The following is a 23,065-nucleotide window of genomic DNA, read 5'->3' as shown; positions in this document are numbered from 1 at the left end:
TTAAGTGTATAACCTAAAAATCCATTGTAGCCATCACCAATAAACCTCATTAATGACGAGCTATTATAGAAAGGAGGAGTGCTATTTCTGCTAGGATCTTTGGGATATAGCTTTCCATCTAACCAAAGATCAATATTCTTCTTTCCTTCAAACCTCAGTATATGTTTCATAGACTCTGTAACCGTGATAGATTTTGTTCTCTTTCTTATCGGTTCATACTCACTGTCCAACTCAATATGAAGATGATAGAGAGGTCTTTTATGAGAGCTACAGAGATCATTAGATGATTGATCCATAGCTGAGTTACAGAGATCATTGGGTGATTGATCTACAGCTAAGGATATGATTAGAAGCAAGAACGAAAACAAAGAAGAGACTAATAAGGAGAAGAAAAAAAGAAGAGAGAAACGATGGAGAAACGATGGAGGGAGGCAATCGAGTATCCACCAAAATTCAAATTGAATATTACTTTTCACTTTAATGAGGAGAGGTAAGATCTTCATTATGACAACCCTACCAACTTTATGGCGACCTAGATTTCTAGGTTTGATGTGACCACGAGAATATCACGACAATGATTTATTAACGAATTTTGATATTTTAACTTACCAAAATATAAACCTTTTAAAAATTCTATAAAATGATTTTATTTCGTAAATTGTTTTCTCTCTCTAGGATCTCTTACAGGGCATTTTCGAGACCTCAAAACTCCCCTAATGCATGGGGGATATTGCACCCAATTTGTCTCTTGCTTCATGTCGTGCAAGCTTTCTTTATTGTTTTTTGTGCAAAAAGTAGAGTTCTTTTGTTCTTGGGGACCTTCTGACGCTCACTACGCGCGCATACGGCGTTCGATCTGTGCACCAATGATGAACTCAATGATGCCCTATTGTTGAAGGTTGCATGTAGACCCATGAATCCTTCTTATACAATACTCCTTCCCATTTGACATGTTCATCCTTTGTATTGTGTACATAGACAGGAGATATGGAATTATGGGGTTGCCTTTGCTGACATGTAGATACCATTAGAATGGTAATGAAAGTAAGGAGGGCTGTGTGGCTATGGCTGTGTGAGAACAAATAGATGAGACATTTTGTAGAATGGAAGAAATTAAATTACCATGGAAGAAAGAGAAGAAGTTGGATGCTAGGTGGTTATGGTTGGGAGAAAATGGGGGCTCTGTGGCTATGGCTATGCTCAAAAGAAAGAGATAGGTTGGATGCTATGTGGCTATGGTTATGTGGTTATGGCTATGTGAGAATAGAAACATGACAAGATTTGTGGAATGGAGGTAAGAGAATGCCCATGGAAGATGAAGAGAAGTTGGGTGTTATGTGGCTATGGGGGTTGAGAGAAGTTGGGGCTATGTGGCTGGCTGAGAGAAGCTGGGCCTATGTGGCTATGGTTGAGAGAAATTGGAAGCAGAGAAAGCTGAGAAGATTTGTGAAACGGTAAGAGAATGAAAAAATTGAAAGCATGTCTTGTAAAAAGACGCAAAAAAATACATTTTTAAACTATACATGTCATAAGAAGAGGTTTTGGGGGGGGGGGGGGAGAAATCATTTTTGGAGGGGGGGAAATTTTAAATTTTGGGTTATCTTTTTGGATGCCTAGTGGGATCCACCTAACATGGGGTGGTAAAAGTAGGGAGGGGGGACATAGGGAGACAAGCCCATAAGTGGTAGGGACAAGGGAAAAAAGTGCACACCACCCCCTCTCCTATTGGTCCACTTCAAATCTCTTGTCATTAGGGGTGGATAAAATGTGCACACCACCCCCTTTGCTATTGGTCCACCTCAAATCTCTTGTCATTAGGAGAGTCATTAACTCTTAAGATAAAGGGCCTTTTTGAGTCCATGTTCCCCCTAATGGTTAGTCTGTGTAAGGAGTCAAACTCTGATTGCATAGCCTTGTTCTACCATCTCTATGCATGGCCTCATTATAAGAAAGAGGCTCACTTGCACATGTCACATAACATAATCCATAGAGGATGATGTCTACCTCTAGTAAAATATCTAAAAATAGGATGATCATGCACTCTTGGGCTAGTGGAGCATCAATTGTTGTAGGCTATCTAGTTGGATACACAAGAGCAGGAGGCTTCTCCTGAAAGATCATTTGGCGTACCTCAACTACCTTACTCAGGCTGCTCATGCACCTTTTCCTTATGGAAAACTATATCATGGTTGCGGATAACTCGGAAGGCTTGTAGATCCCATAGGTGATAGCCCATCTCACATGCATCTCCATAACCAAGAAAGATGCATTTCATGGCCTATCAACTAACATTGAGTATATCCTTACAAAGCATTAGTTAGCTTTGAAGCATCCAAGGATGGGGCTGCCAATATGAGATCATCAGACGTATCAAGCTATACTACATTAATCTCCTAAATCCTGATACTAGGCTTGCTAGGCACAATGCTATGATCATCAATCTTGTCTTTGCACTTTACCCTTTCCCTTTTCCTTGTGCTTGTCTTCATGCGTTTTATGGCACTGTGGCCAAATATGACCTGCTTTCCCATAATAGTGACAAGTAAGATCAAACTTACAACCACACGACTTATTACGAGAATATCCATGTGTCCCATACTGAGACTTTTGAGAGTCTCTACCACAACCGTTTCCATCCTATCGGTCTCTCATAGTCAATGCATGTGAAATACGGGAAGCATCTATATTCTTTCTATTCACCTCTTGTGTCAAGAGGGAACTCTCAACATCTTGCAATTTCAGCCCATTCTTTGAGGTATTAGCACATGAGCCTTATAGAAAGTCTCCCATGACTTAGGTAGAGTACCAAGTAGAAATAAAGGATGCAAAGGATCCTTCAACTCAATCTCTTGCAAAGCTAGATGGCTGATGATGGAGTAAAACTCATTCAAATGTTCATATATAAAAGTCCCTTCCTTTATGCGAAGGTCCATCAATTGTTTCAGATAATACATTTGAGATGTAGGACTCTACTTGTTATAAATATTCTTAATCTCCATCCAAAGCTCATATGGAGTCTAATTATTAGTCACAACATTGTAGAGAACTTGCTTAGAGAGTGATAAAATGATTGTGGACTTACATAGCTCATCTAGTTTAGCCCAATCCTCGGCCCCAATGTTTTTGGGTTTGGCACCCTTACTTTTTAGTGGTCTAACTTGTAATTTTTGCACTAAAACCTGCCATATCTATGTCTTCCAATAGATATAGTTGGTCCCATCGAGTTTTTCAATATTGAAGATAGTATTGTTATGAGAACCACCGGCCATAATGAGAAGAAAATGCATAGAAGGGCAAAACAAGCTATTATAATTTCTTGCAAATCAACCCCAAAATACCAATGCCAAGTTAAGCTATAAACAAGAAAGACTGCAAAGGTAATGAGCTATCTACAAATTGTAATTAGAAAATTGTCAAGTACAAGTGATTGCCCTCATAAAGAATACATAGATAAGAAATGATTGGTTGCCATAATAAAATATAGTAATAGGTCAATAACCCATCGTGAGCAATCAAGAGGAAGAAGTTAGGAACAATCAGCATTGAAGATTGCCACAATTGAAGTGTGCCAGTAACTATACATGCAATAGACATGAACATCATGCATAGGGTAGGTCTCAAGGGTAAGTGAAGAGAACTATCAGATGCACACTTCACTATGCAAAGCTCAATACATAACCCAAAAGCATATAAATACCACTAACAACACCGTGACAGACATAAGTTCTAGATCCAAGCAAAGAGATCAAATCAGCCCCCCACAATAGGGTAATTGCATTCAATTCTGTCAAGAGAGCATGTACATGTCACAATGAGTCCCACAATCTCACTATAAGACACTCAAGTTCAATTGCAAGTATCAAGTGCGCTATGTAACATCCAAGTATTAAGTAGAGGCTCCCACTAGAACAAAGGTCAAATGGCAATTGAGCGATGCAAGCTCAATACACTAAGTACATGACATTTGAGCATCCAAGGTACATGAAGCATAAGACAAAAGCATAAAACCCAATATATTCTTTAGTAATGGCAATGATGGAAGAAATGAAGCATGAAACCAAGGTACCAAAGCATCAAATGTGGCTCAAAGTAGAGCCTCAAATGCCACCATAGGCATGTCCAAGCCTATGCATCACTACTAAGTATGTACATTAGCATATGCCGTACTCCAGAAGCATGTAAGCCTTCAATGCATAAGGCTTTAAAGTGAAATACTTGCTGCTCACTATATATACAACAAAGAACCCTACTTCAAATTGAGAAAAGAAAGCTCAAACCTATCCATGAACCATCTCAGACATGTACCAAGCATCAATGAATCTCAAACAATGAGGTAATGGCTGTCCTTGTTTGTATTATAGCAAACTATCATAGATTATGTGACAATGACTGATCTTGGGAGCCTCAAATGATGCCTAAACTCATGCCCAAAGTACCAAGTACAATGCCAAGTTGATGCCCAAGTTCTTAGAGACTCTAGGAGCTGAAGGATATGGCCAATCAGATCAAAGATAGAAGGGGAAGCTATAGACGCAATAACATTGATTGTAGACCCCTTTGCTCCTACTTATGCTGGTGATGGTGGAGCTCTAGAGGCACTCTAAGGTGCTCAAGCAAGCCAAATAAAGCCCTAGAAGAAATCTCAAGGGATGACGAGAAGAAGTTGGGTAAAAGATGGAGCTCAATGCATACCTTAGAGTGAAGGATTCATGGTTTCCTTGAAATGAATTGTTGTAGATATTCATAGGCTGAAGTAAAACAAAAGAAAAGAGCTCCTCAATCTTAGCTCAGATACCTATTGAAGGAAGTGAGCATGGAGTGGAAGTTCACAAGTAGAAGCGAGAGCTATGGTGGAAGGAGTAAGAGACACAAGATATGGGAACTCTAATAGTCACAATGTGTGATTGGTCTTCCCTTATTCAAAAGTCAATGAAAAAATAAATAATGAAGTGACATTGATAGGAACCCACCACGTGCAGTGTATAGGTGTGTGGGTACTGTCAGTGTAACTAATACACAGGTGGCTAAGCGCACAGATGCCTTTATCCCCAATGTATTTAAAGACATGTCTTTGACAAGGTCCCATACCATTTTTAAATTCCTCATTTATCTTTCTTCTCACACCCAACTATGCTTGAATCAAGCTCAATTGGGTATAAGGCTCAACTCTATCCATTGTACTGATCACCGTATTTTGTAGTGGCCTTATATTAGAATATAATTGAAACATGTGTACAATGTTCTCTTCTTTACATTGATTGAAAAATTAATACCACAAAGGCATTTACTCAGACATATCAAAATTTTCATTGGCATTTTTAAAAATAAACCTCCATAACAATAAGTTTAACCTTAAACAAGTGAGCTAACTTGTAGATTCATTGGAATCACTTCTCCCCACAAGAAAAAAGAGGCACATGGCAATACTTCCATATATCTCAAACCTATAAATCTCTTCTAGGGTTAGACAACTCTTAGTCCCTTCACTTCTTAAATTTAGCTAGTGTGATGCCCCCTAAACTTATGCTCAATTCTTTTTTAAGGATAGATCTCCCTACAACCATACCAAGTGGGAAAATGTTGCTTGAGCCTTTGCTTCTTAATTCTCACTAGCAAGACCCCTAACTTATGCTCCTTTCTTACACAAAGCAACATATGTGGGGTATGGCTATATTGTGTGGTTTCACTAGGTGCATGTGCAAGTGGCTAGACAACCAACAATATGGAATGACCAAAGTCGATGGGTGCTTTGTAGACACAAATAAATAGGTCAATGGGCATTATATGCCAATGCCTCGAGAAAGGACACATGTCACATTTCAATTAGCCATTCACCTTAGACGAAGATGGAACAAAGGTGGAAGGAAATATTCTTTAACTTTTTCTTGAAATTTCTCCCAGGTCTTCGACTTGTTTGGTGTTATGGCAAAGAATGTTCCACCAAAATGATGCTTTATCCCCCATGATATAAATTTTAGCATAAATTATTATTTTTTCTTTCTCTATAAAAGCTTCCTCTCATCAAAATAGTCCTCAAACTAGCTTAACTAGAAAAAATAAAAGTTCCATCCTTTTTACCATTGTATTTAGAAAATCAAAATTTTTTTTGGCTAATTTTTTATCCTTGTTGATTTGTTGTGCTTTGAAGACATCTTTCAAGATACAAGCGATGCAATTGTTTTCATCTTGTGTGGAGGGATTTTGTTGCCATTCATGTTCTTGAAGCATTTTTGTGACTTCATCAAATTATGCTGAAGAAGGCCAACTTTCTTTTGCAAAGTAATCGCTGACAAGAGATGATTCCATGTTTACTTCGTCCATGTTGGAAGGTTTCGACATTGTTGGTGCTGAAAACCCATGCATAGGAATATAATTGTACGATTCCACAAAATAAATAATCCCATGAAGTAGAAAACAAGATTTTGAAATAATTTAACCTTGAAGGAGAACTTGTAACTCACTATTGGTGAATGGGTGATTGGCAAGAATTTCTTATTCAATTGCACAAGAATAGGGGCAGATTTATAGTCTAAGCTTAAACCTTAAAGGAAATATAAGAGAAAGGGAGTGAAATAGCAAAACCCTTATCCCGTCTTCAAAAAATGGGCCACTTGTTTCAAAAATTTAAATAAAATTTAAGATTTTTGTGAAAAAACAACACTAAATGATAGAATCACAAGAGCTGTCAAAAGATGTGTGTCAATGTCGACCTCTACAATTAAAGGAGAATATGATTTTGAAGATGATGACGGTTGTTTGAGAGTCTCCCCATGCTTCTATACATTAGTATAGGTTGCTTTATTTCTCTTTCTTTGTTGAGAAAAACCACTTTTTCTCATTAAACCCAAGTGGTTCAGGTTGCATCCACACGGTTTTAGAGAAAAGAGGTAGAAAGAGGCCTTATGAAGTCCCATTTCCCAAAAGGATGAAGAGTAGTATAAAATTAATGTTGATGGTAAACCTTTGTATCCAAAACCTTTGTACAAAGCCTTTGTCCATCGGGTAAAAGAATGATACTCGATGATGATGAAGATGTAGTAGCCCTCTATTAAGATGATTGTATGTCTTTCCTATGATATTGATGCATCCTCCAATATTGGCATCCTTCATCATACGACAAGAATTATTAACTCAAAATGGTTAAAAATATAATTTTTAAGAGATAAATTAAAATGAAAAAAAGCATGCATGATGGAAGATTGGAAACAATATCTCTCCACACATGGGTGAGCACCTTCTCCATGCATGTATTTATTGATTTGTATTAAGAGTTTGTGCCTAAAAATAATTGAAAATCACCCCCTTTTTGGGTTCTTGCTTTCTCTGCATGAACACCTTGCTTTTTGTTCTAATATTTTCTAAATCTTATTGTAATAAACCATGAGAAAAGAATCCCCTTGAGGTTCTAATCTTTTCAAAACCATGCAAACAACCCACTATAAAGAAATCTCTCACCTTAAGGAAATGATGGAAGAAGTCACTAACCCAAACAAGGCCCAAAAAGAATAACCTTAAGAGAAAAGAAAGCTTAAAAATAGAATTGTGTTTATATTTTAGTACTTCTCGATAGTCCACTAAAGTGTTAATTATAATTTGGTACTTCTATACATCTATACTAATATTTTTGTAACTTGTGTGTTGTAGATGAGAACCATGAAAATGGACTCTATTATCTTTAAAACTGAGGAGACAAGAATACCATATTCTTGTACACAGGGCAGTTTGTCTTGGGCCCTTTTCTTAATCCAAGGATTAATGAAGGGTCCTATTTTAAAGTGTTTTTTACCCTTATGATGGCCCTTACTTTCATAGATAGCCAATGCGAATTGACTTGTATACACTAATTGGATAGAATCTATTGATTTTGCACATATACCTTTTCAGAATGATACATGTGTCCTATGTTGAGAATATAATTGTTAACTTAAATGTTGCTTTGTCATAAACACAACCATACATAAACACACTTATAGAGAATTGCCCCTTTAAAATTGAACACCTATCCTCATATATGTGCCACAAAGACATACATGCATAAAGTTTTAGAAACACCTTTATATATAAATACATACTCGATGCACTAACATGTCCACACATAAAAAATGCACATGGGATATTGCACGATAAATGCATGTATGTGCACGCACACGCATACGTGCACACACATGCATACACGCACACACGCACACACACACAATTCTTTCCCCCTGGCCCTTTCCTCCTTTACCCTCTTACTCCCCAAATAATCCCCTGGTCTCTCCATAACATTCATTTTTCTCCCCTCCCCCTCCCCCACACCCCCTTTTTTTTTTTGCATATTGATTGTGCGTAGGAATCTTACCCCTTCATCAAAGAAGAGATGCTCTTAGAGAGTCCTTACATCATCTTTGTAATTGATTACATGCTTGACAAATGTTACACCTCCTTCGGAAGTTCAAGATGGAAAAGCCCTGAAAATTCAGAAATGGAATTCAACCCCAAGGCAACAAAAAAACAGAAGAGAAAGGCAATCTCATAAAAAGTGCAATAAAAGCCTCAAAAAATGTAAAATGAAGCACACAATAATAAGTGCACCTAATATTCTAGCAAGAAAAGCACTGGGCATATTGTAGTTCATTTTCTAAAAAAGCACTATGCTCCCTCCTGTGCAATTGTAAATGTAGATAGGCGAGGGTGAAGGAACCATGTAGATAGGAAGTAATAGGGAAAGAGGACCTAGGCTAAAATGGCCGATCGTGTAAAAAAGGGATGGGCACCCAAAGAGGAGTAGGGTATGTATAAAAAGGTAAAAAGTAAATGGAGAAGATCATTCATGTATGTGGCCAAAACTAGCTCTCTTCTTCTTCTTATTCTTTTTTTTGCTCTTGCTTGTACTTGTGCTTGTGCTTGAGAGAGGGAGTGTGAGGGAGTGATGAAATGAGTGTGTGAGGGTGAGGGACTATGGTGAAGAAGCTCTCCATCTTATCCTCTCTTCTTCTTCTATTCTTTTCTCTTCTCTTATCTTGTGCACAGAAATGGAGCTTGGAGCTTGGAGCTTGAGGATCGAGCTCGCACCTTAAATTGTGGAGCTACCTGAGAGCTTGAGGGAGGAGGCAACTTGATCGGGCATGAAGGTAAGCTTACTACACTTGTAGGTGTGAGAGTGCGCATGACTGTGTGAGAGGTAGCCGTTGCATTTGGCTTGAAACACTTGAAGCAATAAGCGGTTCGTGGGTCTTTGCGATTGAGCAAAGGGCTCCCACATGGTGATTGTAGACCCTTGGACGGTTGAGTCATGACCTGGCTCTCGGACGCCTAAGTCCTTTGACTGACCACTCAGATGTCAGAGCTAGATAGACCAATCCACTCGACCTTGGATGGCCAAACTCAGGGCCTTCGATGGCTACTCGAACACTTGAATGGACACCTCTCGTCCAAGTCCGAGTAGTCTAACCACTCAGATGGCCGAATCCTTTAAGAAGTCCACTTGGACAGTTGAACCAATGACTTAGATGAGCGAGTTTGTTGTCCAAAACCTCATTTTGATTGATTTTTGAACCTTTAGGAGCTTGTACAGCCTATTCCCGCTAGTAAAACTAGGTTAAACTCCAAACCCGTAAATGAAATCATAGGACAGTCTACACTCAAAGAAAAAAACCCTCAACATAGTAGTCTCTGGGGGACTACAAGATCCGACAATTGGCCGCTACGTAAGTAGAGACCGAAATTGACTCACTTGGTTGGAGACCACCTGTTATGACCCATAAAGAACTCAATTTCAACCGTTAGGAGTAATCAAAACACCTTTCAAAAGCATCAAGAATAGGAAACTACTTGAGATAGTTGACTCCATCAAATGTCACACTTGGTAGTATAGGCATTTAAGCACATGTAAAAGATGGAAAGCATGATTTCATAGAGTGCACATTGAGACATATTGATGGTGTATAAGTGTTGTACATTTGGAAATTGTTGGGTTAACAAGGAACACACTAAAGGAGATTAAGCTAAAAACGAACCCACCAGTAGGAGTACAACCCTATGAATTACACAAGGGACCCAAAAAACCAGGAACAAAGACATAGAGGGGACCAAACCATCACATTGCTAAGAGAAGGAAAGGCTCGTCAAGATTAGGAATACATCTCTAGCTAGCTTAATTGACCTCATAGACGCACTACTGGGTGAGGCAACTACTATGGCAGGCACTAGCTCGAATGAGAATAATCTAGACCTTGATCTTCAAACTTAACATAGCTAAGCACCCAAACGACATCTGATGACCTGTCACACAATACAACCAGCAAATGAAGATAGCACACCATGGGAGACCAGTAGTCGATGTCATAGCCAATCTCAAGAAAGAAAGGAGACTAGCAAGAATACCATCATGAGTTATAGCAACCAAGAGCAAAGGGGTGAGAGGTTGCATTAGGAGGAGAGCTCAATGAGGTCCACAGGATCCTAGTCATCTCAGGTAAGAACATAATGGTAGGTAATGTCGATAGGAAGAGAGCCTTGGAAGCTGACCTTATAGTAAGTGAGCTACTCGCAAAAATATTGCCAGACAATACCAGTGCTAAGCAACGTGGGGCAACCGTGGCAGCATCATTGCTAGCTGGGTTAGAAGTCACCCCAACTGCTAGAGAGCCAAGTGAAAATACCCATAGTTGCAAAACAACTTGATAAATACTAGGCTGACAATGACCCCTTTAGCTTTTTCGAGCAATTTGAGTAGGTGTGCAAGGATAATAACCTCACAGACCTCGCTTCTCGATGAGCACAAGCATTCCATCTTTGCTTGGGAGACAAGGGATGGACTTGGTTCACTAGTTTAGACAATGCAGAATGTAATGACTTCACCTAGTTGAAGGATCTCTTCATCAAGAGATTCTCAAAGGCAAGACACTTCATGCTCATTGTTAAGTTGATGAATGTTAGCTAGAAAGACAAAGAGGACATACGAGACTATATCACATGTGAGGAGTCTTTATAAGAGGATACTTGTAGCAACTGAGCGACCTAATGAGAGAGCGATCTCTACTATATTTATTAATGGGATCCATAATGAAGAACTCTTCAAGGATCTTGCAAGAAACTCAAATATGCAAAGGGACGTGCTTGCAAGAGTCTTTAAGGAAGCCATACAGGTAGACGACTTGCTTAGGGAGAGAAGCTCTCAGGTTGTGCAGCAATGTAGTAATGCAATTAGGAACATCAAGAGAGCTACAGTAACTAGTGAACGAGTAGGCCCTAGTGAGAAAGAAAAAGGAAGAGTGTTGACCAAACCCAAGCTATAGCCAACCTAAAAGCGAAGCTGACTAGACTACAAGAGTCAATACAAAGACTAGTACGACCTCACATGCAATGTGTGTACTGTGGAGGGATCGACATGCCTTCTCAATATCCAATCCTAGATCAAGGCCTTATACCAATTGTGAAAGATTCGGGCATGACACCATGCACTATCGGTTGCCAAGACGGTTGCCTTACCTGCAATCTTACACTTAGCCTTACTACTATCAAGGAGTTAGACAATCGTATTTCGGAAGGGGAGCCTCTTTGGCTCTTCCTACGCTTAATGATTCAAGGCCAACCACCCCAAGGATAGACATCAACCCGATGGGAATCCCTAGACATCCAATAACAACTATCGTGACCCATCCACCAAGCAAAGCTCCAGTGCACTTTGTGGAGGAATCACTAGAGGAAGATTCTTACTTGACCCCTTATATCTCTTATGATGAAGAGGGCAATCCCATATTGATAGACTATAGGCCTGTGTCGGTCATGGATTTAGGTAGAGGAAGAGCTAGAGGCCTAGGAGAAGCTTAAAACTAGAAACCCTAACATGTTGGACATGTGGCTATCTAGGGCATATCTCGTCCCGCTGCCCTGAAAAGAAGCAAGCAAATGGTGGGAGAGAAGGCCTACTTGAGGTGCCCTGAATGCAGAGTCACACATCTGTTTACCGATTGCCCCCTAGGTGAAAACCCTCCACTAGCTTAGCAATTGTGCGATTTGTGCCACTCAGGCTCTTTTGTGTTGAGCCACCCGACAACAACACCATACCTATTCCACTAAATGTCATGACATGAGCTTAAACAAAGTAGGCCGCTATCTCATTACCTGGAACTAGCAACCTGGATGCATCCTCTATAGGGAAGAGGAGTCAACAAAACAAAGAAAAAAGAGAACTAAGGAAACAATAAAACTCAAGATGATCGAGAGTGAGACCATGTTAACCAAGGAAAAATAGGCCATGGATACCAAAACATAAACATTTTCTCCTAAGATGAGAGAGAAGGGACGCGCTCAGGTTAGAGAGTACCCTAACCCCAACCAGTAGTTGAGGGTTACAGATAAGGTCAAGGAGTGGATAAAAGAAGTGCAAGCTCACCTTCAAGATGTAGAGCCTAGCATTGAGGACAAGATTAACCTTGAGCCCACCAGCCTCTCCCACATATTTGAGGGAAAAAGAGACAACACCACCACAACAACTGCATGGGCATGATGAGGGTGCTATGACTGTGCAACTAGCTTGTGATAATTGGTAGGGAGCCCATGGAGTTGATGAGGGAAAGACAAATGGAAAATTGCTAATCTTACTAATAACAACTCTTGTGACATTGTCATTGGGAGAATTTATTAGGAAAAACTCCACACTTTGGCAAGAATTGAAGCGATGGGTAGAACACAATAATGATCATGATGCTGCAAGATCTTCCAGACCATAATGACCATGAGCTGCAAGATCTTCCAGACACAATAATGACCATGAGCTGCAAGATCTTCCAGACCATGATGCTATGATACACATATCAAGCCTAACATTGAATCCAATATTTAAGTCCCCACAAGTAAATGCCTTTTGGGAGGGCACTGAGATGCATGCCGTCTTACATGCAATTGCCGTAGGGGACACTACACGAAAGGGGATATTAGACATGGGAGTAGAGTTAGTGTACTTAGTCACATAGTCTTACAGAGTTGGGGCAACTCTCCTATGGAGACTGCTAGGTTTAATGTCACACTAGCTAATGGAATGAAGGATATACCCTTGAAAGTCCTAAAGGACTGGACATTAAAGATAATGGGAATGCAATTCTCAGTGAGCTTTATAGTTATAAAGAGGGTGGATTATGATATCTTGCTTGGTAGACCTTGAATGAGAAATGCCAGAGTAATAAAGGACTAGGGTAATGGCATGATATTATTGGGTAATAGATCAAAAGTAGTCCGAATAGAGATGGACATGTGGAAAACTTCACTTGTGGACTTACATGCTATCTCTACCCTGCTAAAGGGCAACTTGAGGTCTAGAAGTGATTATGTACCTCTAACAAGGTACATTCCCTACCCTAAGGATGAGCGAGACTAGATGCATGTATTGGTAACCATTGATCTCCCATTCTCAGAGGATGAGGGTGGATCTAGGAAAGCTATAGACTCAACTAGCAAACCTAAGATGCCCTCACTTCTAACCTACCCATGGTACCCTTGTGGATGATGGCCGGGAGTTCCATGGATCAACCAACACCAATTACGTATTGCATTCGAGCCAACAAATTAGAAATCCACAAAATCCTCAAGTAATTGTCAAGTCAACTTGCAGGTAACTCAGCTACCCATTTAAATCCTCTCAAGGATTTTATGGAAAGCAGAGAGTGGCAATGGACTAAGGTGCACGACCTAAATTATCACATAACTAGACTCTCATGACAAGTGTGGTAGAGCTCAAAAGTAGGAACCTTGCTAACAACATACAGTGGCCCAGCAAATCAGAGCGGACACTAAGCCTCAAGAGGTCAACATAGTTTGAGTGAGCAAAGGAGTTGCCAAGGTAGATTGCGATTGAGCTTCTTAGAATGCCTTGAGATGGTAGATTATGAGCAAGCAGGACTAGCTCATCTTTACACCACACTATTATTTGGACTAGAGTCAGCTTCATAGTTACGAGCACGAGGGGAGATAGCCTCTTCTAGTATGTATGACGAGTACAATTTTGAGTCAAAGGTGAGCTTTGATAGTGATCTCGAGAAACCTTGACCACTTGGGATCCGATGCACCAAGGGAGACCTTCCAAACTTAAGGCACACACTGTAAAAGAGGATATTGATAAGCTATTGAAGGTAGGATTCATTTATGAGATAGAGCATACAGACTCGGTGTCACCCATAGTCATAGTCATGAAAAACAATGGGAAGATTCTAGTGTGCATAAAACTATAAGAGGATCAATGCAGCCACTAAGAGAGACAATTACCTGCTACCATACACATAGCGTGTGCTAGAGAGAGTGGTAGGAAAGAAAGCCTATACCTTTCTTGATGGCTTCTCAAGCTACAACCAAGTGCAAGTCCGTTTGGACGACAAGCATAAGAGAACATTTGCCACCACATGGGGGGTGTTTGTCTATATAATCATGCCATTTGGATTGATTAATGCTCGTGCTACCTTCTAATGCCTCATGTGTGCCATTTACAAGGACCTGCTCAGGAAATGATTGGAAGTCTTTGTTGATGACCTATGCATCCACATCAACTGGGAAGAGCACCTGGAAAAACTGTGAATAGTCTTTGAATGGTGTTGGTAATACAGTCTCTCATTAATCCCTTAAAGTGCTAGTTATGCGTGAAGCATGGTTGCATCTTAGGGAACATTGAGTTGAGGAATGGGATTGCCATAGACTTTTCTAAAGACAAGGTGATTATAGACCTTCCCCCTCCGACTAACTTTAAGGGAGTTCAACGTTTCTTAGGCCACATAGGATACTATTAGAAGTTTGTATTGAATTATGTATTGATTGCTAGACCTTTGTACAAGCTACTAATAGTATTTGAGTGGACCCAAGAATGTCAATAGGCATATGAAAGGCTTAAATGGTCTCTAACTTCAACTCCTATCTTAAGAGCCCTAGATTGGTCCATTATCTTTCATGTGCACATCGATGCATCAAAATTTGCCATGGGGATAGTACTTGCCAACTTGGTAAACATAACCTTGACTATCTAGTGAGCTTTGCTAGTAGATAGCTCACTAAGACACAAAAATGAACTATTCCACTACAATGGAGAGGAAAGGGCTAGCCATGGTGTTTGCCATATAAAGAGAAGTTCAAACACTATCTTCTAGTGACACCCTTCACCTTATTTGTAGATCATTAAGCATTGCTTTATCTTATGAATAAACCTTGCGCAATGTGACACATTGCTTGATGGTTACTTTTGCTTTTGAAATTTGACTTCTCTATGGTTGTACGCAAGGGCAAACAACATTTTATGGCAGATCATATGTCTCGCATACCCATATAGGAGAAGTTGCTAGACATGGAATCAATGATGACCTACTTAATACACTCCTTTTTATAATGTCTAGCGAATGAAAATTGTTTAGAGCAGACCTCGTACCATATTGGGTACATGACATAGTCCACACACTCGAGAATAGACCACCAAAATGACCCATAGAGAAAGCTATATTAAAAAGACTAATCTTAAAGATCCAACCCTATTAGTTGATTGTAGGTCAACTATATAGGGTAGGATAGGATGGAATTTTAAGGAGATGTATTTGCAAACATGGAATGTATGATGTGTTCAAGGAAGCACATGGCGGAATAGATGGAGGGCACTTCAGTGTGGAGACACTACAACATGCAAGGTGCTCCAGACGCAATTGTGGTGGCCAATGTTATTCCGTGATGTAGCCAAGTTTGTGAATCATTGTGATGAATGCCAATGGACCAAAGTCCCTACTCGTAAGGAAAAAATGGAGTTGACCCCGGTGATTGCACGCCAACCATTCAAGAAGTGGAGATTGACTTCATTGGTCCAATCAGTCCTACAACTCAATATTTCCAAGCACCAAGTACATCATTATTGACATAGAATATCTCACCAAGTGGATGAAAGTGACCAACTTTCAAAAATGATGCTAGAATCACAATGAAGTTCCTTAGGGAGCAAGTAATCTCATGGTTCAGTTGCCCCATAGAGTTGGTTAGTGACCAAGGTACACACTTCATCAATGAAGTCATTGCTCACTTTTTATCCACCTTCTTAATAATCCACAAGAAGTCCTCTCCATATTATCCTCAAGCCAATGGTCAAGTTGAATCCATGAACAAGATCTTGGTGGGTAATCTAACAAAAGTGGTCTCTGACTCACACTAGTGACTAGGACAACAAGCTCATGGTAGCTTTATGGGCATATAGAACAACGTACAAAACAACTGTAGGACATACTCCATTCAGATTGACCTACAGAAGCTATTGAATTATTTGTTCCAAGCTTGGGAATAGCAGCCCAAGAGAGATGGGAGGGCCAAGAAGCATGGACAAATCAATTAGTAGAGATGGAATGCCTATTTGAGACTCATCTCATCGTAACCCATGCTCTGATCTGCAAAAAGGCACATCACAAGAGTTGGCTTGACAAATATGTCAAACAACGAGACTTTGGGTAAGGAGACTTTGTCTTGCTATGCTTTGTCAAGGGACATAAGCAGAAAATGAAGTTCAGGGGATTGGTACCCTTCAAGGTTCGCAATGTCAATAGAACAAGTAATGTGGAACTTGAAATCTTAGAAGAAGAGGGTATAGGCTTCTTCAAAATGAAAGTCGCATAAGAAAGTATTACCCTCCCTCACATCCACTTCATGAACCTCCAATGATAGAACCATCGTCAAACGTGAGGTCTACAACCATCACAAAACTCAAGGAGGTAGATGAGGAAGTGGTAGCACTAGTCTACTTGTGAATCACCATAACCTCCCAAAAACCATGTACCCTTGATGCGCTAATTGACAAGGGAGCCGACACTAATATCCTAATGTACAAACACTGGACCACCATGGGTCAACCCCAATGGCAACCAACCAATGTGAAACTTAGACCGTTTGGGGGGCAACCCTATCCACTCTTGGAAAAATGTAAACTCATGGTTTCTATCGAGATTCAGAGCCTACCCATTGTCCTCTACGTGCTACCTAACAAGTAAAGTGTTGGTAAGGAGTCATTGTTAGGATGCGTGTTCAAAAAACAAGCTCATTGTAATGCTGACTATGACTCACAATTCATTCATCTTGCCATCGGTCATGTTAGAATAGTAATAGCTTTCAGCAAGGGCACTACAATTGTCCCAAAGCCTGTAGTGCCACCGGTAGCTAAACCTAGTGTTAACCCTAAGGAGGGGGGTTAGTACATCACAATGTACTCCCATAATACCTTCACAGCTGCATCTGGACACCACACAAAGAGCTATGGTTCAAACACTCAAGTGGGTCCCTAAGCATAGACTACAGTTTCACAAACATCAATAATTGAGAATGCATAGTTTCCATGCCTCAAACTCTAAGCCTAAATATTGGAGTTGGTGCTCCTATAATTTACACGTGACTGAGCAACGATAGCTTCCAAAAGCCTTGCTGCGAGCCCCATGATACTATGAGGGTAATGCCCTACTATGGTTGCCTAAACCCTTGAGTGCTATGTGTGATCCTCAATCTCATGCCCCAAAAACCAAGCTTTAGAAATGTCAATCAAAACTAGGGAGGAAAAAAACTTAAAGGAAGGGTGCTCAATTCTTGAGTGCTCAAATGGCCTATCGATCCAAAGCTCAATAAAAATTCCATGAGCAACCACTCATGAGTGAGCTCCTACCTAATGGCTCTAAGATGATCACCACCGCAAAACCTGATGAAAAAGTGTTAATTAAAATTCAAACCTTGCAAACCAACTTGCCAGACCCACTGAGAATCTTCAAGTGGAAGCACCCCACATCAAATTGTCTTGTTCAACCACTTGCAGAATCATCATTGCCATGACAATCCATTCTTTAAGTGGCTTCCAACATGGCCATGGATATAGGGGATGACTTGTCAATGTGCATCCGACAACTTGATCCAACTTTCACATTGTTTGCTAGGAGTTACGAACATTTGGACCTAGGCCTACTTGACGAATCCATAGCAAATGAGGTACGTTCCTTGCTTTGTTCTTGGGAAGAATACAAATTCATTCTTATTAAGATTTCCAATATTTCAAATGAGATAATTGGCAATGAAATTTCATGAGAAAAGGCCATAAGCCAACACTTGATCACATCCTATAAGAAAAGTAAAATCTCCATGCCACCATAGGAAATTTCTTAGCTCCAAGGACTTGTTGAATCTGAGTCCAATTTCTTATGCAAATGGTATAATTTGTGTCTTTTCATGGGCTCAAGGCTTATGAGTACAACTCAACCTATGTGGCCCCCACCACCTCATTTAGAGTGTTAGCCATAACTAGGAATCTACCATTAGAAGGAAATATCATGCTTCACCCATAGTTGGATAAGATTCCAATGGAGGAGGAGCAAGTCAACTCAACTCTAGTGACCTCTTGACTAATGTATTAACTTATATTATGCAAGTAGGCATTCACCCACATGATATGGACTATTATGCGACTCTAAAGTATGACCCCAACTTTTATGATCGGCTCTTACGAAAGTGAGGTATACCACAAACACACTGAATGCTCATACACCTGGAATTCTGCAATCCTAGGAAGGGTTTTCATCTTTTCCATAAGTAAGGGGGGTAATGGATGAATACTCAAAATAGAAATTGAATTTTAAAAGGGAAGAATGAATGTGTAAAGTGTGTAGATCAATTGGTATGTGAATTATATTCCCCATTGTCAGACACTAATATTTCTAGTTATTTTACTTTCCGTGCAAGAGACACTCTTTAAAGGAAACTAATTGAGGGATATTGTATGGCAACATGAACCAAAGTTGTCAACACTTCCAAGCGGGGTAACTTTGGCCCTTGGCGTGATTTTGTGTTGGCCTATTGATGGCCTCTTTGTTCCCGCAACAAGGGGAGCTCCTTCACTGGGTGTAGGCACAATTTTCTATACTTTGCTAACTAAGTACTGCACCCAGACCATCATGTTGCTTTCATTGGCCGCCCCTTCCATAGTTCCTTATGCTGGGGTGATTGTTAGTGTAGCCATGACTAGTGGAATTGGGTGTAGAGGGGCTTTACTATGCCTTCTGCCCCACTGGTCTTGATCCTACCCTTTCGGCTATTATGCTCATGCCTGGTACATCCTCCTGTGTTGGGCTCATCGTTGCCAATTCTTGAGATTGGGAGGTCTACTCCATAGATCTCAGATGGCCAAGGCAATCTCCTCCTCCTCATGTTGCCTTAGTTGTTCTTCCTTCTCGTCTTGTGTCTTCCTACACTCTTCTTCTAATCTCTTTGATTCCTCCTTTACAAATCCCTATTTTCCTCAAAGATGGATTGAGTTCTTCTTATGGGGATTTTGAGGGTGATCTTTTTCCTCCCCCCTTGACTCGACAAATCTTAACCTTGTTGCTCAGTCTCACTGTCCTCTTGCTCAAGGCTTCTCGCTATCGAGAGGGTTGGTCATTCTTCTTTTCATTAGTGACTCTCTTTGTGTTGTCATGTTGTTCCTCATGGAATTTGTTTTCCCCTTGTTCTTCTACTGAAAGCAAGATGGTCAGGCAGCTTGCTGTGGTGGGAGAGCTTGGGTCTCCTCTACTACTCTTTCCTCCTCCCCTAGAGCTTCCTAGATGATGGCCATTAACACTTCTACAAAGCCTACAATCAAAGCCTTGGGGGCATGTTTTTTTCTCTTGGACTCCATTGTGGTAGCCGAAGACTCCCCTCCTGCCACCCTTGGTGGTATGGCTAGTATCTTTGTCAATGAGTGTATTGTCTCCCAGATGTAGGTGTTCCAATTTACCTCATACAAGGCTTTGGCTGCAAGGCTCTCTAGCAATGGTACGCCTATTCTATTCATAAGAGCATTATATATCTAACTTGAGAAAAGTGTAAACCATTTTAGCCTGCAGTCGAATGGTGGGGTCTAGAATATCAGCTGGGTTGATTCCATCATTAGTGTAAACCTTTTTTTTGTCCATCCCCAGCATTTCGTACACATTCCTCTTTGGTCTCTTCTCTAGCTTCTCTCCTAATCCCAGTGCCTTCTCCACAATCTCTAGGTTAAGCTTAACTTCCACCCTTCTAGAGGTTTCGCCTTGCGTGATGGTCATTGTGCCACTATTTTTTTGGACATCAAAAGTCCTCAAGAATTTTGTACATTTGATGTGGTTGATGTCTTGTCCCACCTTTTCTAGGTATGGAAAGGTTACATTGCTCTATCGTATGTGTCATTGCCTCTTTGGCTGTCACCACTCCTCGATTGTGGATGCTATGATATTTTAATTGATTGAATGCTCTGATCTCCATGGCTAATTTGTATCTCCTCAAAATTCATGAGTCTTTTTTTTATAAATCTTTCATTATTATTTTCTTCTAAATCAACAAGTGTGCACTATCACATGTAAGAACATTGCCTTTTCACACACACACACATACACACAAACCCTTTTTCTTTAATTTTCCAAAATAAACTCTATTAGAGAGAGAGAACCTTTTTTCTTTAAGTTTCTAAAATAAACTCCTCTTTCTCGAAAAGCAAGATATCCAGATTTTCAAGGCTAAGTGGATTACTTAACTCAAGTTAACATTGGGTAAATTTTTTGGGACTTGCACCACCTTGTCACCACACCATTATATAAGCATGCACCCTAAAGGGAAATGCTAACAAAGTGTAAAATTAAATGAAAATATCCAAGTGCTAGAGGAGGGAACCTATTCAGTTAGGCTAAGATTGGATTAGTAAGAATCTTATCATTCCAAACTTTAAACATACCAAACATCACAAACAAGAGACAAACAAAATTAAAAGGACTTTACACAAACTTAAAGTATAGACATTGGTAATCCAAGATATGATGGCATGTATTACATATTTTAACTTGAAGTCGTATCATATAATGGATAGTTAATATTTAATCAAATATAGCCATAGACTTATGTTATTACATGATACTATTTTAGTACTCGTGTTTAGGGTAGCGATTGTTGCGTTTTTAAAAAAATGAGAGCCTTTATTGGCTTGTTGTGAATAAATGGCAAACATTCGACCAATGAGGGTTAAATATCTGAGAGGAGCCACACAATTGGAAGAAATTGAACTCAAAAGCTCACATTGCATACACACACACCCCTTCTCGTTTGCACTAACCATAAGTTAAGAGTAGTAACCATGATTCTCCCTTTGCTTCAAAACTTGTTATTTTCCAAAGTTTGGGTATGCACCACATAAAGAGGGCTCAATTTTGAAGGCATTAATACCCTTCAAAGGATTTAAGGGGGTTTTATGCTTCATAAGAAGGGTAGAACGAATTCTCCTAAGGATACACATAGGGTGGAGGTGGATGTGCCAGTAATATGGCACCTAGTGATAGCCCAAAGATTCTTTATATGAGATCAATGAAAAATGAAAACAGAGCACCTTTCGCTTCATCTACTCCAACACATAGGAAAACTTTGAGGCACTGGGATGCAAGGTGTAGGAGAATTGATGCCTTTCATTGGATTTGTGTGTTAGAAAAATTGCTTGTTAAAGGAGGGTAGATGAGAACATTGGGAAATGTCATAGGTGCACCGAAAGAGTTGCAAGTTTCCAACCCCTTCGGCTCCGACGGGTGAATGACATGACATGTTGGGATAACCGTTTTACCATCATGACTGCAATAGTATTGGCTTCCCCTTGCAACAATAAAAAGACTCTTTATTGGGGGGGTGCCTTCTTACTGGCACAACTAGCTTAATGGGGGGGGGGGGGGGGGGGGGGGGGTAAAGAATAGTTTAAAGATTCTCAAATACTGGCAGGGATGGATATTTCTTTCGGAATTATTATTATTATCGTTCATTCAGGTCTCTAAAGTTTTTACAAGTACGTATTAGGCCCCATGGGCCATGGGCCATAACGTAGGTGACGCATGCGCCGTCATTTATGCATGCAAAAAATGCGGCTGTACTTTCCCCGTACTTTGCCTCTCCTTTTGTGGGATTTCCACGAGGAAATCGAGGCCCTTTTTTGCATGTGGCGAGGGTCGACGCGAGTCTCGACTGCAAGAAAGAGTTAAAATCCTTTTACTGTATTATCACTACTGTCATTAGATTATAGCATTATGCCCGCCATGGCGGATCACCATCACTCGATGCTGGTGCAGGATAATAATATCAATCAGACGCCCACTAGCCTGCCAAAACGCCTTTCCTCCCATGCAGCAGGTAAGGTCTATCACCTGGATGATCTGATCTGATTCTGATCATGATTGCATCTTATATCGTCTAGTCTTGCTTCTTTTATCTGAACAGTTAAAACAATCTTAGGGTCTGAGTGCAGTGATCTGTCGTTACCTGATCATCCCATCGTCTTCCAGTCTTGTACCTTTCAGAACAGTTCAACAATCTTAGCTTCTGAGTACAGTCTAGAAAATCTTACAGTTTCAGAGCGCAGTCCATTCTGCTGCTATTGCTTGCAATCACATCCACAATTGTAGGCTTTGCTGTATCCATAGTCCACATCCAGGAATTTTATGTTCTACTGCAGTACAAACAATCAAAGACCTTGGATTGCACATATGAGTCCTTTCAAGTCCTTGGATTGCACATATGATCAGTCCTTTCAAGTCCTTGGATTGCATACATCAGTCCTGTCTGTCCTAATTGGATTGCATATGTAAGTCCCATATTAGTTAAGTCTATGAGTTAAAAATCTATTAGCTGCATTGTTAACACCTTAAGCATGTGCAGAAGCTGGATGGAGGGAGCTGTTAAGAGATAATTCTCCTCCCAGAACCCTCAGAGGCAGCATGCCGATTGTTGAAGGGGACCATAGAAAAGACATCAGGCATTTGTACCGTGAAGAGGGTTTAGATCAGTACATTACTGCACGAAACTGTGAGGATTCTATTCAACAGAAGTCTAGTTGGATCGGACAGCTTGGCGAAACGGCACTCTGGAGAAATATGGAAGGAGGACTAGATACATCATCAAACAGTAGCACAACTGTGCCTGAAAAATCAGGTTTGGCCTAACTTGAGAATACTTATAGGACCTAATTTGGGATTAGTGTTGATAGGAATCTAATGATCTACAAACCATGATTGAAAAATCCAATAAATACTTTAAATTCATATATAAAAGCCTGACC

General features: G+C 40.2%; 1 protein-coding gene across 1 annotated transcript in view; it reads right to left on the bottom strand.

The window, feature by feature from the left end:
- LOC148022184 (uncharacterized) overlaps nt 1-22,428 on the bottom strand; it is a 30,303-nt gene extending 7,875 nt beyond the window's left edge. The window contains exons 1-3 of the mRNA XM_087696811.1: nt 22,355-22,428; nt 22,270-22,300; nt 22,155-22,219 (exon numbers count right to left, since the gene is read on the bottom strand). Of these exons, the coding sequence (XP_087552937.1) occupies nt 22,155-22,219; nt 22,270-22,300; nt 22,355-22,428 (170 nt within the window). The remainder of the gene's footprint in view (nt 1-22,154; nt 22,220-22,269; nt 22,301-22,354) is intronic.
- Nucleotides 22,429-23,065: the final 637 nt, after the last annotated feature.

The sequence above is a fragment of the Lygodium microphyllum genome, chromosome 17 (genome assembly GCF_053477565.2).
Source record: "Lygodium microphyllum isolate KBCC chromosome 17, Lygodium_microphyllum_v1.1.10, whole genome shotgun sequence".
In the NCBI taxonomy this organism is placed as follows: domain Eukaryota; kingdom Viridiplantae; phylum Streptophyta; class Polypodiopsida; order Schizaeales; family Lygodiaceae; genus Lygodium; species Lygodium microphyllum.
This window is presented reverse-complemented; position numbering and strand designations above follow the sequence as displayed.